A 12,931-nucleotide genomic window follows, 5' to 3' on the forward strand; every position below is an offset into this window, starting at 1 on the left:
CTTTCCACGGGGCTGTCAACCCCATTCTCTGGAACCTCCTGACAATCTAGCCCTCTCTTCACATACAGCACCACCCCGCCTCCTCTTCTGCCCTTCCGGTTTTTCTTGAACAACTCATACCCGTCCACTACCACGTCCCAGTCGTGAGAATCATCCCAACCAAGTCTCAGTGGTTCCTATTCTATCATATGCCGGAGAGCTCTGGCTTTCTGCTGCAACAAATAATGACTGGCACTTCCAGGTGTGCTGCTGAGCTGTGCTAGTAGCAAGGAACAGGAGGCAAAGAGTCACATGAATTCTTCCTAAGTTAGAGTTGCCATCACGCTTTGGGACTAGCACTAATTGCCTCCTTAAATGGATGGATTTGCCAGTGAACTGGTGTTTGAATCCTGAGCACTGATTGCCTGCAGAACGTGGCTGTGGAATTCATCTTAGACAAAAACCTTCTGCTGGCAGAATCCCAAAGAGAATATCTGGATCCCAACCATCTGGGGCCCCTGGAAGGCCTCTCAGAACGTTCTGCAAACACCTCCTTAAATCAGCTATGAATCTTCCCTTTGATTTTACAGAAGCACTCTGTAATTAAGCACCTGACTCCATTAGTTTCTGTCGAATGAGGTCAATTCTGTTTGCTTTTCAGGTTTATGGAACCCGCTGTTATTGTTTGCCTAGGTGGGATACTCCCATTTGGATCCATTTTCATTGAAATGTGAGTCTTTTTATGTAAAAAATAAGCAAACTGTTTACCAGCAACCTTAGACAATGTTCATCAGCGTGGTCTAGTGTAAGATGCATGTCTGTATAATAAAGTCTTTTTCTTTAGGTATTTTATCTTCACCTCCTTCTGGGCTTACAAAATCTATTATGTCTATGGCTTCATGATGCTAGTTTTGGTTATCCTCTGCATCGTGACAGTTTGTGTGACAATCGTATGTACATACTTCCTACTAAATGCCGAGGACTATAGGTGGTAAGTGTGTATTTTGTGTTTTGTTTTTAATTGGGCAATCTTAGCCAGCAAGCAAGTCTAGGTAAAAATATTGGCCTATTTAATTGAAGAGTCTCCAGTGTTAGTTGTATTTTTGAAAAGACCTTGTCCATTTAGATATGAAAGGGACAGAACTGGAAAAAAGGAGTTGCACAAAAGCAAATCCATGGACATCACCTTACAAAACGGTGCAAATGGCCTTCTTTCTCATTCACAGCAGCAGATTTACAGATTTTAATGACATTCTGCAGTGATTCTTGTCTTGGAGTGTGAGGATACTGCATTGTTTGCAGAACCGTTTTCTGCCTAATTGAGATATCTGGGTGTGTTTGTTTTTCCTTCAGGCAATGGACGAGTTTTCTGTCTGCTGCTTCAACCGCAATTTATGTTTACATGTATTCCTTTTATTACTACTTTTTCAAAACAAAGTAAGTAGCCTTTGACATTTGCGTGTTCTATTTTTAGTTAATGAAATTTTCATGTTGAAAAACTTCTGATTACTGGATTCCAAATTATATTGAGAAATAGTAAAAACCTGATGTGTCTGAAGTGTTCTGTTTTCTCTCTCTCCCCCCAGAATGTATGGCTTGTTTCAGACATCATTTTACTTTGGTTATATGGCAGTATTTAGCACAGCCTTGGGAATAATGTGTGGTAAGTTCAGAATGAATTCAGAATCTCAGGCTGTATCTTTCTTCATGTCTGTGTTCTACTGGATTTCTGAATTTCATGTGAAATCAGAAGCAGTCTTCCTGGGCACCGGGGTAGGGTTGCCAACCCCCCCGGTTTGCCAGGGGTCCCCCGTTTTGGAAGCCCCACCTCCAAAACCCACAGCCACCCATCTCTCTCCCTCATCCCAAGCATGAACTCTGCAAGCTTGCAGGGAAATGCCAGCTTCGTTCTTAAAAGGGATACGCAGCTGCTCTTAAAGGGGAAATGCCGGCTGCCGGCTACTTTAAGTGCAGGGAACTACCGTTTCTGGAGATCCGGCGCACGGGGGGGGGGGGGGGGCGGCAGACATCCCCAACGTGATGTCATCACGTTTGGGATGCCCCACCCCCTCCAGGAACGCCCCCAAAGTCCCCTGCTGGGGGTGGAAGATGGACTTGGCAACCCTACACCGGGGTGAGGTTTGATTTCTGTTCCCAGTTGTAGCAGTTAAATCACTCTGATACCTTAGCATGCTTGATTACGGTTGATCAAAGCTAAAAAGTCTTTGGATTTTTTACATTATCGCCACATAGGAATGTGCCAAAGTGTGTGAATGAATGGATATAATTAATAGTTTTTATTTGATATTTTAATATATAATTGACTGCTTCTCACATGGCCTGTGTGGGAACCCCTTCCTCCTGCTCAAATTTGTGTCCCCATCCCAGGACTCCTTTTGATTGAAAGGGAAGGCTGGGAGGCCGTCACGTGCTTCAGCGTGTAGAGTCTAACCCGTATTTTTTATCATGGGCATCTATACCAAGCCACCTGGCCTGGGCCGTCCATTCTTTCAGCACCAGGTCTGTCTCAGGAGCGCTTGGTGTGAGGAGAAGGGTCCTGTGCTAGCTTCCCAGGGGGGCGGGTCTGCCGTGGGATCTTGGCTCAGCTAAGAGAGGGAGGTGGTTTACCCCCCCCCCCCCCACTGGCTTGGTCCTTCCCCTCTCTCATCCCAGAGTCCCATCTTCCTCCCATTGGGTGGCTCCCTTCACTCTTCCGTCTCTCTCCGAAAAGCCCCGGTGTCGTCTTCCTAAGCCCACATCTTTTCGTCCCCTGAGAGCCCATTTTTCTCACTAAAACCGTTCTTCATGCCCAGGGGCATAGTTTGGGTCAGGGCAAATCCAGAGGTGTGTGTGTGTGCGCGCGCGCGCGCGTTCATGCATGGGGATCATGAACAGGAGGTACTTTTTTTCTGTGACTTCTGAGAAGCTGCAGCCTCCACGTGGACAGTGTGTGAAGCTGAAGCAGAAATGCTCACTCCACGCTGAACAGAATCCACACCAAGCACCGTCAGCATGGCATGGTCAATGGGAACTGTTCTAAACAGCCCTTAGGGACCAATAAATTGGGCAGATAATTTCCTTTTTGCGGGCAGCGGGCAAAATGTTGACGTGACCTTTTAAAAAAAAATTAATTCTGATGGTACACCTATTTACAAAATCCATTGGTATGTACTCCCAGAAAATTGTGCCTGGGACTGTGGCTGTTATTGCACTCTACCTTGCCCCACTCATTTTTCGAGGCTTCCACTAATTCAGCTGTGCTGAACATAAGAACATAAGAGACATAAGAGACGCCAATGTTGGATCAGGCCAAAGGCCCATCCAGTCCAACACAGTGGCCAGAAATACCAGTGCCCTCAGGAGGTCCAGCAGTGGGGCCAGGACATTAGAAGCCCTTCCCTGCTGCTGACAGTGGTGATGTATACTTGCCCAACATTCTGGTCCATCTTGGGCACACATGCTGGATTCGTGTAGGTGACCCTGCCAAACTGTAATTGCCATCTTGTGGATTGTGTTATTGGGGTCTATTGGTTTTAATTATAAGTATACTGTGATGTTTTAACTGTTTTATTCTGTTGTAACCCACCCTGAGCCCGCTTGCTGGGGAGGGTGGGATAGAAATACATAAAATAAATATTTCAGCGACTTTTATCTGACATTTTGTCTTGTTTTTGCAGGAGCTATTGGCTATATGGGAACAAGTGCCTTTGTTCGAAAAATCTACACTAATGTGAAAATTGACTAAGAAACCTGAACTCTGGAACAGTCAACATTTTGGGGGTGGGGTGGGGAGGGGCAGAGTATATAAACTTGCACACCAAAAAGCGCAAGAAGAAACGTGTGTGTAACACTGGGCACTCTGTGGGTCTCTGTTTTGTGGATCATTTAAAGCAACATCTGTTTTCATCGATCCTGCGTTCTTACTGACATTCTCAAACTATTCTCAGCAAAAGCTTGGATTGTATTCAGTAGGCATTACCACAGTACAGGCTAAACTTCCCAAAACGTAGCACATTAAAGCTGAAATAGACTTAGCTCTCTTCAGTGAAGAGGACAAAATTGTATTTAAGCATTTGTTCCATTCAATTAAAAAGGAAAGTGAAAGGGCAGTTCTTTAAAACTTAGCGGATCAGTTCCTGGAACTTAAAAGGCTGTTCCAGAAGGATTCCTTCCCTCCAACTTTAATGCTGTTTGGCAAGGTAAAGTAACGCTGGGTGCTACCAGAATTAACTTGCAGTGTCATCGTAATACACATACACATGTTTTTTAAACATGGCAGATAATTTGCATGCGACATCACTTACCAGTCTAATTGGACCAATTTCCCTTTAATTCATCTTTAAAGGAATATCCAGCTATATCTGAGATCCATCCAAAGAAACTTTGAGTACTAAAGGTGGAGTTCTCTGCACTGTAAGTTGTTTGTACAGTTAGAAAGCAAAAAATGTTAAAAGAAGATGCAATCTGTTTTTATTAAATACTTGGAGGTCTAGATTAAAACAAATAACTGAATGTCTATAATTTCTGTTACTTTTTCTTTTCTTTTTTCCTTTTTTTGGTTCTTCCCTTCCGTCCCCCAAGGTTTGGAGTGTTTCTTGATGATGTAAAAGGGGTAATAAGTGTATAAAACATTAAATAATGTAACTTAGATGTAGCTCCCAAATGTATTTGGTTGTACAGATTTACTAAAGAATACTTTTTTCTGATGATACAGTGTACAAATGTGTGGATTTAGGTGGCTTTTTACATCTTGCCTGCTGTTGCATGAGATATTGGGGGAGGGGTGGTCCTCACAGTCTGTGTTTGTCTTGTTTTCTGTTTACCAAAACTCTCTCAGAAGCAAACACCTGTAATTTATAACAATTTAATTTTGTTTGGTTCCCTCCGGACACTGGTGTAACATCTTGAGTGGTGCTGCTTTTAAGTGTTCAGGAAATGAAAATAAACTTTTCAGACAAATGTTCTGATTGTGGGGGGGAAAGCTAGATACACTTAACTGTTGGTCATACTTATTTTTAAAAGCACTGCTGCAGAAAATCTGTTTCTGTACAAAGTGCTAGTGTACCAAAAGCCTGAGGATTTGTCGCAGTTCAGCTGCAGGGATTTCTTCCTTCCCTCTAGAAAGAGGTACCCTGGTGCATCGGAAAAGGTGTAGGGGAAAGAGGGAGAGGGTTGGCAAAGAAATGTTTCTTGTTTCTAGAGAAGGCATGAGATTAGTTTTGGCTTGTGCCTGGCTGTGGCTGTTCCTAAAAGACAAAACTGCCGCGAGTGACAGTGGGCCGTCATGACTGATTCCTCCCCCCTGATAAGTTCACTTGGAGACTTATTTTCATTTGCAAATAGTTGTGCAAGAAGAGAAGTAAATATAATTTACAGTGAATGGGTTTAGTTGGAAATGTTACCAGTGTGATCAAATCCCGTGATCCATTTTCAGATTTTAGCCTGCAGTTCTTTGCCTGTCGTCTAAATAGATGGTAGTTATTAAATGATTTGGGGGCCCTCAGTTGTTAGTCTTTGCGGTTCATTCAACTTACTGTACAGTTTTCCTTCTCAGCTGTAATATGGCCAGGGGAATCCACCCAGTGCTGCTCATTTGGTTTCAGTGTGGCTTGCGTACAAACCTCATTACAATGGTCTAACATGGTTCAGCCGTAATATGAACTCTCAGGAGGAGCTCCTTGTAAGGCAGACTAGGTGGTACCTCATTCTGCATAGTGGACATATCAGAACAGGTGAGACATTGCTTGACCTCATTAATGATTGTTTTCTGTCTCTCTCCTTCATTCTTTGGTTTGTGTTTTCTGTGCCCCAAAAGATCCTAATTCTGTACCGGGAGGGGAAACAAATTTTATTACCTGAATAAAATAGGCAATTAAGCAATAAGCTTACTTTATATACTTGTTCTCCCAGTATGTTTAAGAAAAAAAGGACCAGGGGGTGATGGATAGGACTGGTAGGGGAATCCCGGGTTTGGTTGCGAGTCAGATCGCAGGAAGAGAGAATAGGAGACCCCACGGCAAGATGGATTTGTGCAACGTTTTCATGGCAGCCCCTGTGTCTGTCACCCTTTTGGGTTTACAGCTTTTTACCATCTCCTGTTCCTGCCTCCCAGGTGCTTCAGCTGCTGTGCTGCCGACGGTGCTTAAAACAGGGGGGTTGGTGTAGAAGGCAGACTTGAAAACAGCCATAGGTTGCATCATGGTGAAAATCCCACGTGTCCGGGACTGCTCATTCTAAAAAGAGACCTAACACTGCAGAGCGCATGCACACAAACACCCCCGGGCATTTTACATACAGATGCAACACAGATCCTGACTGGATCAGGGCCTCAGGCCTCCTGGATGGAAGGGCCCCCTCTGTGTCCTGCATGGCCGCTCCTTTTCTTTGGTGCTGGAGTTCCCTGTGCCAGCTCTGTGCCGGGCTTCGAGGACAGGGAGGTGGGTGCCCATGAGCTCTCAGTGTTAATCCTGTGGTTTTCATCTGATCCCAAGGTGCCTGACTTGTTTTGCAGTTGTCATGGAACCAAAATGGAAAAGAATTGTTCTGGTAGCCAGAACTTGCTGTGCACTCCGGGCAGCATTTCTTAACCACGCGCTCACCGTGCAGAGGCGTTTCCGACTGCGTCAAGGGTAATATTTCTGTGAGGTGGGTTCCCAGAAGACTGCGTGAACCTGCAGGGCTTTCCAAGGAAGATGCCCTTTGCCTGGGCCTGTACAGTCCTAAGAGCCACTGGGAAAGGACCAAACAGTTCCAATATGAGACCTAAAAACATTTCGGGTTCAGTGTAGTCACTTGTTCAGAACGGTAAAGAACAGCTGTATCGCCATGAAGCGTTATCTGCAAAATTCCTTTATAGGGATACTACGGACGACAATGAACGGATGAGGAGGGGTTGTGGGCCGGGGTGTGTGTGTGTCAAAACCTGGTAGCAACTGCTGAAGGCTGTAGGCACCATGACACCCACTCGTGTGTTTTCCAGCGTCCATTTGCTTCTTTCCCACACCATCTCTCCTCCAAAATGCCCGTTCAGGAAGGGCTGCCTCTGTTGTAAGGAGACAGGCTTACAACAGAGTCCCCAGCATGCCCATCCCATTTGGAGTTTTTTTAGAAAGTGAACCGCTGTGTAGACCACGGTGATCCAGTAGACATTACATACCAGGAGTTTGACAGAGTACCTCACCAAAGACCCCTGAGGAAACTTCGCAGTCGTGAGATAAGAGGACAGATTTTCTTATGGATTAAAAACTGGCTAAATGACAGGAAGCAAAGAGTGGGAATAACTGGGCAGCTCTCACAAGGGAGGGAGGGAGGGAGGGAAGCAGGGGGGGTATTGGAGCCAGCACTATTTATTCACAAGTGATCTGGAACGAGGGGTGAGCAGTGCAGTGGCCACATTTGCAGTTGACACCGAATTATCCAGGATGGTGAAAGCCAAGGCAGACGGTGATGAGTTCCAGGAGAAACGTTCTAGATAGCATCCTGTTAACAGGTCTTCTGGCGGAAGGGCTGAAGAATCGCTGCTCCAGTTCTCCATGACCTCCCCTCCTGAGACTCTGTGCTTGGCCTCACCTCTTGTGGCAGCCATTTTCTTGTTGCAGGAGCTGTTTTGTGGGGTCAGAATTTCAGAGGTGCCCCCACAGAATCAAAAGGGCTGGGGACCCCTGGCTTATATTATGTCCCAGCATCTTGGGGTTGGCCCTTGTGTCTCATGGCAGTCCTTTTGTGGTGTCACCTCCCCCCCCCCAAAAAAAAAAGAATTATTCCAAAAGTGCTCACAGGCTTAACAAGGATGGATCTCTTGGCCAAGGGGAAATCCTTGCTATTTCCACCATATATAAATGTATATATAAATCCTTGATATAGCCATCAGCCACAACTGCTGTAAGGCAGAATGCAGTTAGAACTGCTGTCTTTTACTTCAGTTGTCTAAACAGCAGTATTTTTAAATGAATGGGTTTATTTAAGTGAGTGCTGCCTTTTGCATTAGCACAGTGCAACCAAAATGGTCCAAGCCAAAATCAGGATAACTGCAATAGAGCTATTGCCATTTGCTGCAAGTTCTTGGTGTTGGATACAATTTTAGGAATATGTTTCAGACTTCTTTGTGTATAAATTAACCCCCACTTTTCTTGGCTGAAGCACTTGTTATATAAAATGAAAAATCACACACAGAGTTGTACCGATGGGGGAGGAGCAACTTTCATCAGTGTGTGATGGCACATTTCCCTATACAACTGCAAGATGAGCAGCTGTAACAGGCATGAAGGAAAAAATGCTCTCTGGGTAATGCACATGACCAGAACTCAACCATCTGAAAAGCCCTTTCTGGGCAATGTCAAAATGTTATGAAGGGGAAAGGCAATAGTGGCAGGAGCAGCGCTCTGAAGCAGGCTGCGTATTCAGTGGCTGGTGCGCCACTGTGTTATTTTTAGATCTATAGCGTCGTCGTCCTGTCTTTTGGTCATCATGGAACTCAAGGTAGAAGCTGACAGTAGCCAGAACTCAATGGAACTTCTTCCCTTCAAACTCACAAAGAGGCAAATTGGGAGATGCTGCTAGTGAAGTATGTTCTAGGTCTGGATGTTGTAAAACAGTGATACAAAGACGCTCCGTTACTATCAGTAGAAGGCCTATCTTTCCCTTTAAATCAAGGCCTACGTATCAAAACATAAGGATTTCTATGTATGATTTGGTTCATGTTTTCCGACATGAAAAGCTTATTTTTGTACTTTTCTTTTTGACTAAACTGAACAGTTGGTTGTCCCACAAAATCCTTGGCTTCTGCTTTGCCCGCTACAGGAAACAAACAGGACACTGTGTGAAACAGAATGCATTTCTTTTATGAGTGGGGCATCCAGGGGTGCTGCCGGGGAAGACTGGGAAGTGCAAAAGCCAGCCAAGCTGAGCGCCCCGTGTGTGTGTGTGGGGGGGGTAGGGTTGCCAGCTCCAGGCTGGAGGTGGAGCCGGGGAAGGTACAGGGGTCTCAGTGGGGTACAATGTGATGGAGCCCTCCCTCCAAAGCATCCATTTTCTCCAGGGGAACGGATCTCTCTAGTTTGGAGATGAGCGGTACTGCTGGGGGACCCCAGTGTCAGGTTCCCAGTCAAATCACTCTCCACACACACTTCTGCAGTGAATGTTTTATTTAGAGATATGAGGTGCTGTGGGTTCAAACTCTTTGTTAGGACTGATTTGCAAGGCGGGAAACACAAGGTATAGCTGCAACCCCAAATTCCATGCATTCAACGTCAGCATCACTACCGTGGTCTTGAAAGATACACAACCACTAGCTAGCCAGGTGCAGACTTTCCTCCAAGGACATTTCTCATGAGAACAATGTCTCTGAGGCCTCTTTGGAAGATTACTAAGCAGCCTCCCTATTTCACTCTCACACACGCACACACACCCCTCAGGAATGCAAGGGCAGCAATAAGCAAACACAAGCAGAGAGAAGCAGGTAAATAATGGGGAAGGTTACAGGTCTTAAGCACCATACATCATCAGGTGCCAACTATGTACCTGTTATTTAAGGCCCGAGTCTGACACCCAGATTCCACCTGGAGGCTGGCATCCCTAGGCATTAGCTCATCTGCTGCTTTCAATAAACATATCACTGCCGAAGAGAGTGTTGTTGAGAGTAACTTGACCAGGAGTCAACTTGAACAGGTTTTCACCAAAAATGAAGTAGTTTGCGGTGGGAACAAAATGGCACAATTTGGTGGCAAGGTCAGCTCTGTTGTCAGAAATTATATTCCTTATGGTTTGTAATCGATCTTTGTGTGGGATGTTAGTATACAGAAATTCCACATCCCTGGTGGCTAAAACAGTATTCTCTGGAAGGTTGTTCAAAGATTGTATTTTCCTCAGAACTAGGAGTGTTGATGGCATATAGGGTCTTAGAAGAGAGTCCCATTTATCCAGATACCCCCATAGTGAGACAATGGGGCATCCTGGGTTGCCGGGTTTGTGTATTTTGGGTAGAAGATAAAAGGTACCCGGTCGAGGTTCTGGTGGTGTGTCTGACAGGATTTGTTCCTAAATGTGCAGTGGTAATTCCTTTATAATCTTGTTTAGTTCTTTTTCGTATTCCTGTGTGGGACCTGAGTCCAGTTGTTTGTAAAAAGTAGTCTTTGAGAGTTGTCTTTCTTTGGCAGCAGCTGTTCTCCAGTCACACCTCCGGGTGATGTCATCATGCCGCCGGTCATGTCGCTATGATCCCGGCACCTTGGGGGTGGGGTTCCCCCGGCAGCCCGATCTGGGCCGGCGGGTAACAAACCCATGGAGCGGGGGTTTCCCTGACCTGCCCCCCCCCCGGGGGGGGACCTGGCAACCCTATCAGGTGTAGATGGCAGAAAAAGGACTCTAGGTCCTCGCAGAACTGTATCATCTGTGTGGATTTGGTGGGGCAGAATGGAAGTCCACATGAAAGAACTGATTCCTCTGAGGGACTGAGTCTGTTTGGTGACATATTCAGTGATGAAATACTGTCTTCCCTAAAAGCTGCATTATTTTGAGAAAAAGAGCAGAAATCATGGTGATCCAAACCTACGCTCCCCATGGGCTGTTGGTCACACCCGACTCAAGAGCTGCCCCAGTTTCTTTGCCTTGCAAGAATGAGGACTGAGAGTGGGACTCTCCCCTTTTATAAGACAAATACCTTGTGCTAGCTGTGAAAGAGCCATTTTGGCATGTTCTTGGGTTCTGGGATGTATTGGAATCTCTGAAATGCCGCAGGTGAGCCTTGCCTTAGACTGTGGAACAAAAAGGGGTTATACACAGTGTTCCCTCTAAGCTGAGTGTGAGCCAGCTCACCGTTTTTTAGCCTCCGGCTCACACACATTTTTGTCCTCGCACAGGAAGGGATGGGGCTCCAGGGAAAACTAATTGATGCAGGAGCCCAATTGCTTGCTCACCACTTTCATGCCAGAGTAGCTCACCAAGTAGAACTTTTGCTCACAAGACTCCACAGCTTAGAGGGAGCATTGCAGTGTTCCCTCTGAGTTAGTGTGAGCTAGTTCAGTTTTTTTAGCCACCGGCTCACACATTTTTGCCTTAGCTCAGGAAGGATGGGGCTCCAGAGCAAACTAATTTAAAAAAAAAATATTTTCCTTATTTTCACCTTTACATTCCACAAAGTCTGTATATATAGGATATGATAATGAATAGAACATTTATACATCCCCAAAAATCTTTCAATTTCAAAATAAATTTTTCACTAGCATTTAGCTCACAAATTATACTTTTCTTTTGTGTTTTAGCCAGTCGTATATACTCTTCCATCTTTTCCAGAATACATTCTCTGGTTTATTATTCAATTCTAAACGCAGTTTGTCCATTTCCGCAATGTCCAAAATCTTGTGTTTAAGTTCTCTTATAGATGGTATAGCTTTCGATTTCCACCGCCTTGCTATCAATATTCTTGCTGCTGTCAAAATGTATGTTATTATTGATTTGTGGTTTTTTATACTATCCGGAATCATATTTAGTAGGGATATTTCAGGTTTTAAAGGGATATTTATTTTAAATGCTTCTCTTAGGGTTTTGTGGATTTTTTTCCAGTAAGGTTGTAGTTTATCACATCTCCACCAGATAAGAAGATATGTACCTACATTTTTCCCACATCTCCAGCAAAGATTTGAACTAATTGATGCAGGAGCCCAATCGCTGGCTCACAGCTTTCATGCCAGCAGCTCACCTAGTAGAACTTTTGCTCACAAGACTCCACAGCTTAGAGGGAGCATTGCAGTGTTCCCTCTAAGCTGAGTTGGTGTGAGCTAGCTCACAGTTTTTTAGCCTCCGGCTCACATTTTTGCCTTTGCTCAGGAAGGGATGGGGCTCCAGAGCAAACTCACTGATGCAGGAGCCCAATCCCTGGCTCACCACTTTCATGCCAGCAGCTCACAGAGTACGATTTCTGCTCACGAGGAGACTCCACCGCTCACAGGGAGCACGGGTTCTATAGGCAGGTTATGGGCAGTTGCCAATCCCGGGCCTTTGCAGGCTGGCCCCTGCCGCCAGGAGTCCTGGCCTGGTGGGATATAAAGGCGGGACTCTCCCCGGACGCGGCGTGTGGCCGGAAGACAGGAAGGAGCGACCAGGAAAGGCGGGAGAGCCGCGCCTGAGTCCGGCGGCGGCGTCTTCGGGGAAGGCCGACGAAGGTGTCTCCAAGGCCGCCAGGAGACGTCGCAGCAGGAGAGGGAGGCCCGCCTCCGTCCGCAAGAGCCCGGCCTAGGCAAGGCGGCCGCGGCCACGGGGCGTCTCCGGAGTCCGTTGATCCTCCACGGGGCCGCCACGAGCCGGAAGCCGCCTGCCTGAGGGCGCCTCACGCCGGGAGGGGGACTAGGAGGGGCGCGCCGGACACGCCCCCCGCCGCACGTCCCGCCCCCCACCCCCCAGAGCCAGTCAGCCGCGTCCGCTCGAAGGCGGGGGTGGAGCGAATCGATCAACCCGGAAATCCGGTCTTGAGCCAGAGGGGCCGTTTTGATGGCTATGGGCGAGGTGAGGACAGGCAGGGCACCCAGCCAATGGGACCGAGCGGGCGGGGACTTTTAAGCGACCGCGGGTCCTTCCTGAGAAGCGAAGCGCCCTCGCCCCGCCCCCCCTCGGCGCTCTCGGCCAATCGGCGGCCTCGCCCCTCCCGCCTCCCGCGCGGCTCCTCGGAGGGGGTGGGGTGGGGAGCAGGAGGCGGGCCCTCGCGCGGCCGGAAAGAGAAGGTGACGGACACCCGGCTCGGCCTCCCAGCGCCGTCGCTCGCTGCGCCCGCCCCTTTCCCGGCAAGATGGCGGCCGCGACGCTCAGCGCTCCTCCGGTGGTGGCGGCGGCAGCGGCGTCTTCTCCGTCTCCGTCTCCTTCCTCGCCGGCAGTCGCCGCCCCCGCTCCGGCCCCGCTCCCCGCCCCGCCGGCCACGGCCGCTGCTGTTGTGGCTGCGGCGCCTCCGGCCCAGGCCGCGCCG

The 12,931-nt window shown here is 47.3% G+C and overlaps 2 protein-coding genes across 2 annotated transcripts in view; both read left to right on the forward strand.

Moving 5' to 3' along the window:
* Window positions 1-640: 640 nt before the first annotated feature.
* LOC107115637 (transmembrane 9 superfamily member 3-like) lies at window positions 641-5,838 on the forward strand (the record flags this gene model as incomplete). The annotated part of the gene is made up of 5 exons (XM_015417375.1): window positions 641-709; window positions 824-970; window positions 1,333-1,416; window positions 1,566-1,642; window positions 3,657-5,838. Coding segments are annotated over 5 exons (445 nt in total), but the record flags the coding sequence as incomplete, so codon positions are not given.
* Window positions 5,839-12,718: 6,880 nt separating this feature from the next.
* Window positions 12,719-12,931, forward strand: part of EIF3F (eukaryotic translation initiation factor 3 subunit F) — an 8,956-nt gene continuing 8,743 nt past the window's right edge. Inside the window, exon 1 of the mRNA XM_015417376.1 lies at window positions 12,719-12,925. Coding sequence (XP_015272862.1) covers window positions 12,758-12,925 — 168 coding nt within the window. The 5' untranslated portion in view covers window positions 12,719-12,757. The remainder of the gene's footprint in view (window positions 12,926-12,931) is intronic.

The sequence above is a fragment of the Gekko japonicus genome, unplaced genomic scaffold, assembly GCF_001447785.1.
Source record: "Gekko japonicus isolate JY-2015 unplaced genomic scaffold, Gekko_japonicus_V1.1 scaffold2339, whole genome shotgun sequence".
Classification (NCBI taxonomy): domain Eukaryota; kingdom Metazoa; phylum Chordata; class Lepidosauria; order Squamata; family Gekkonidae; genus Gekko; species Gekko japonicus.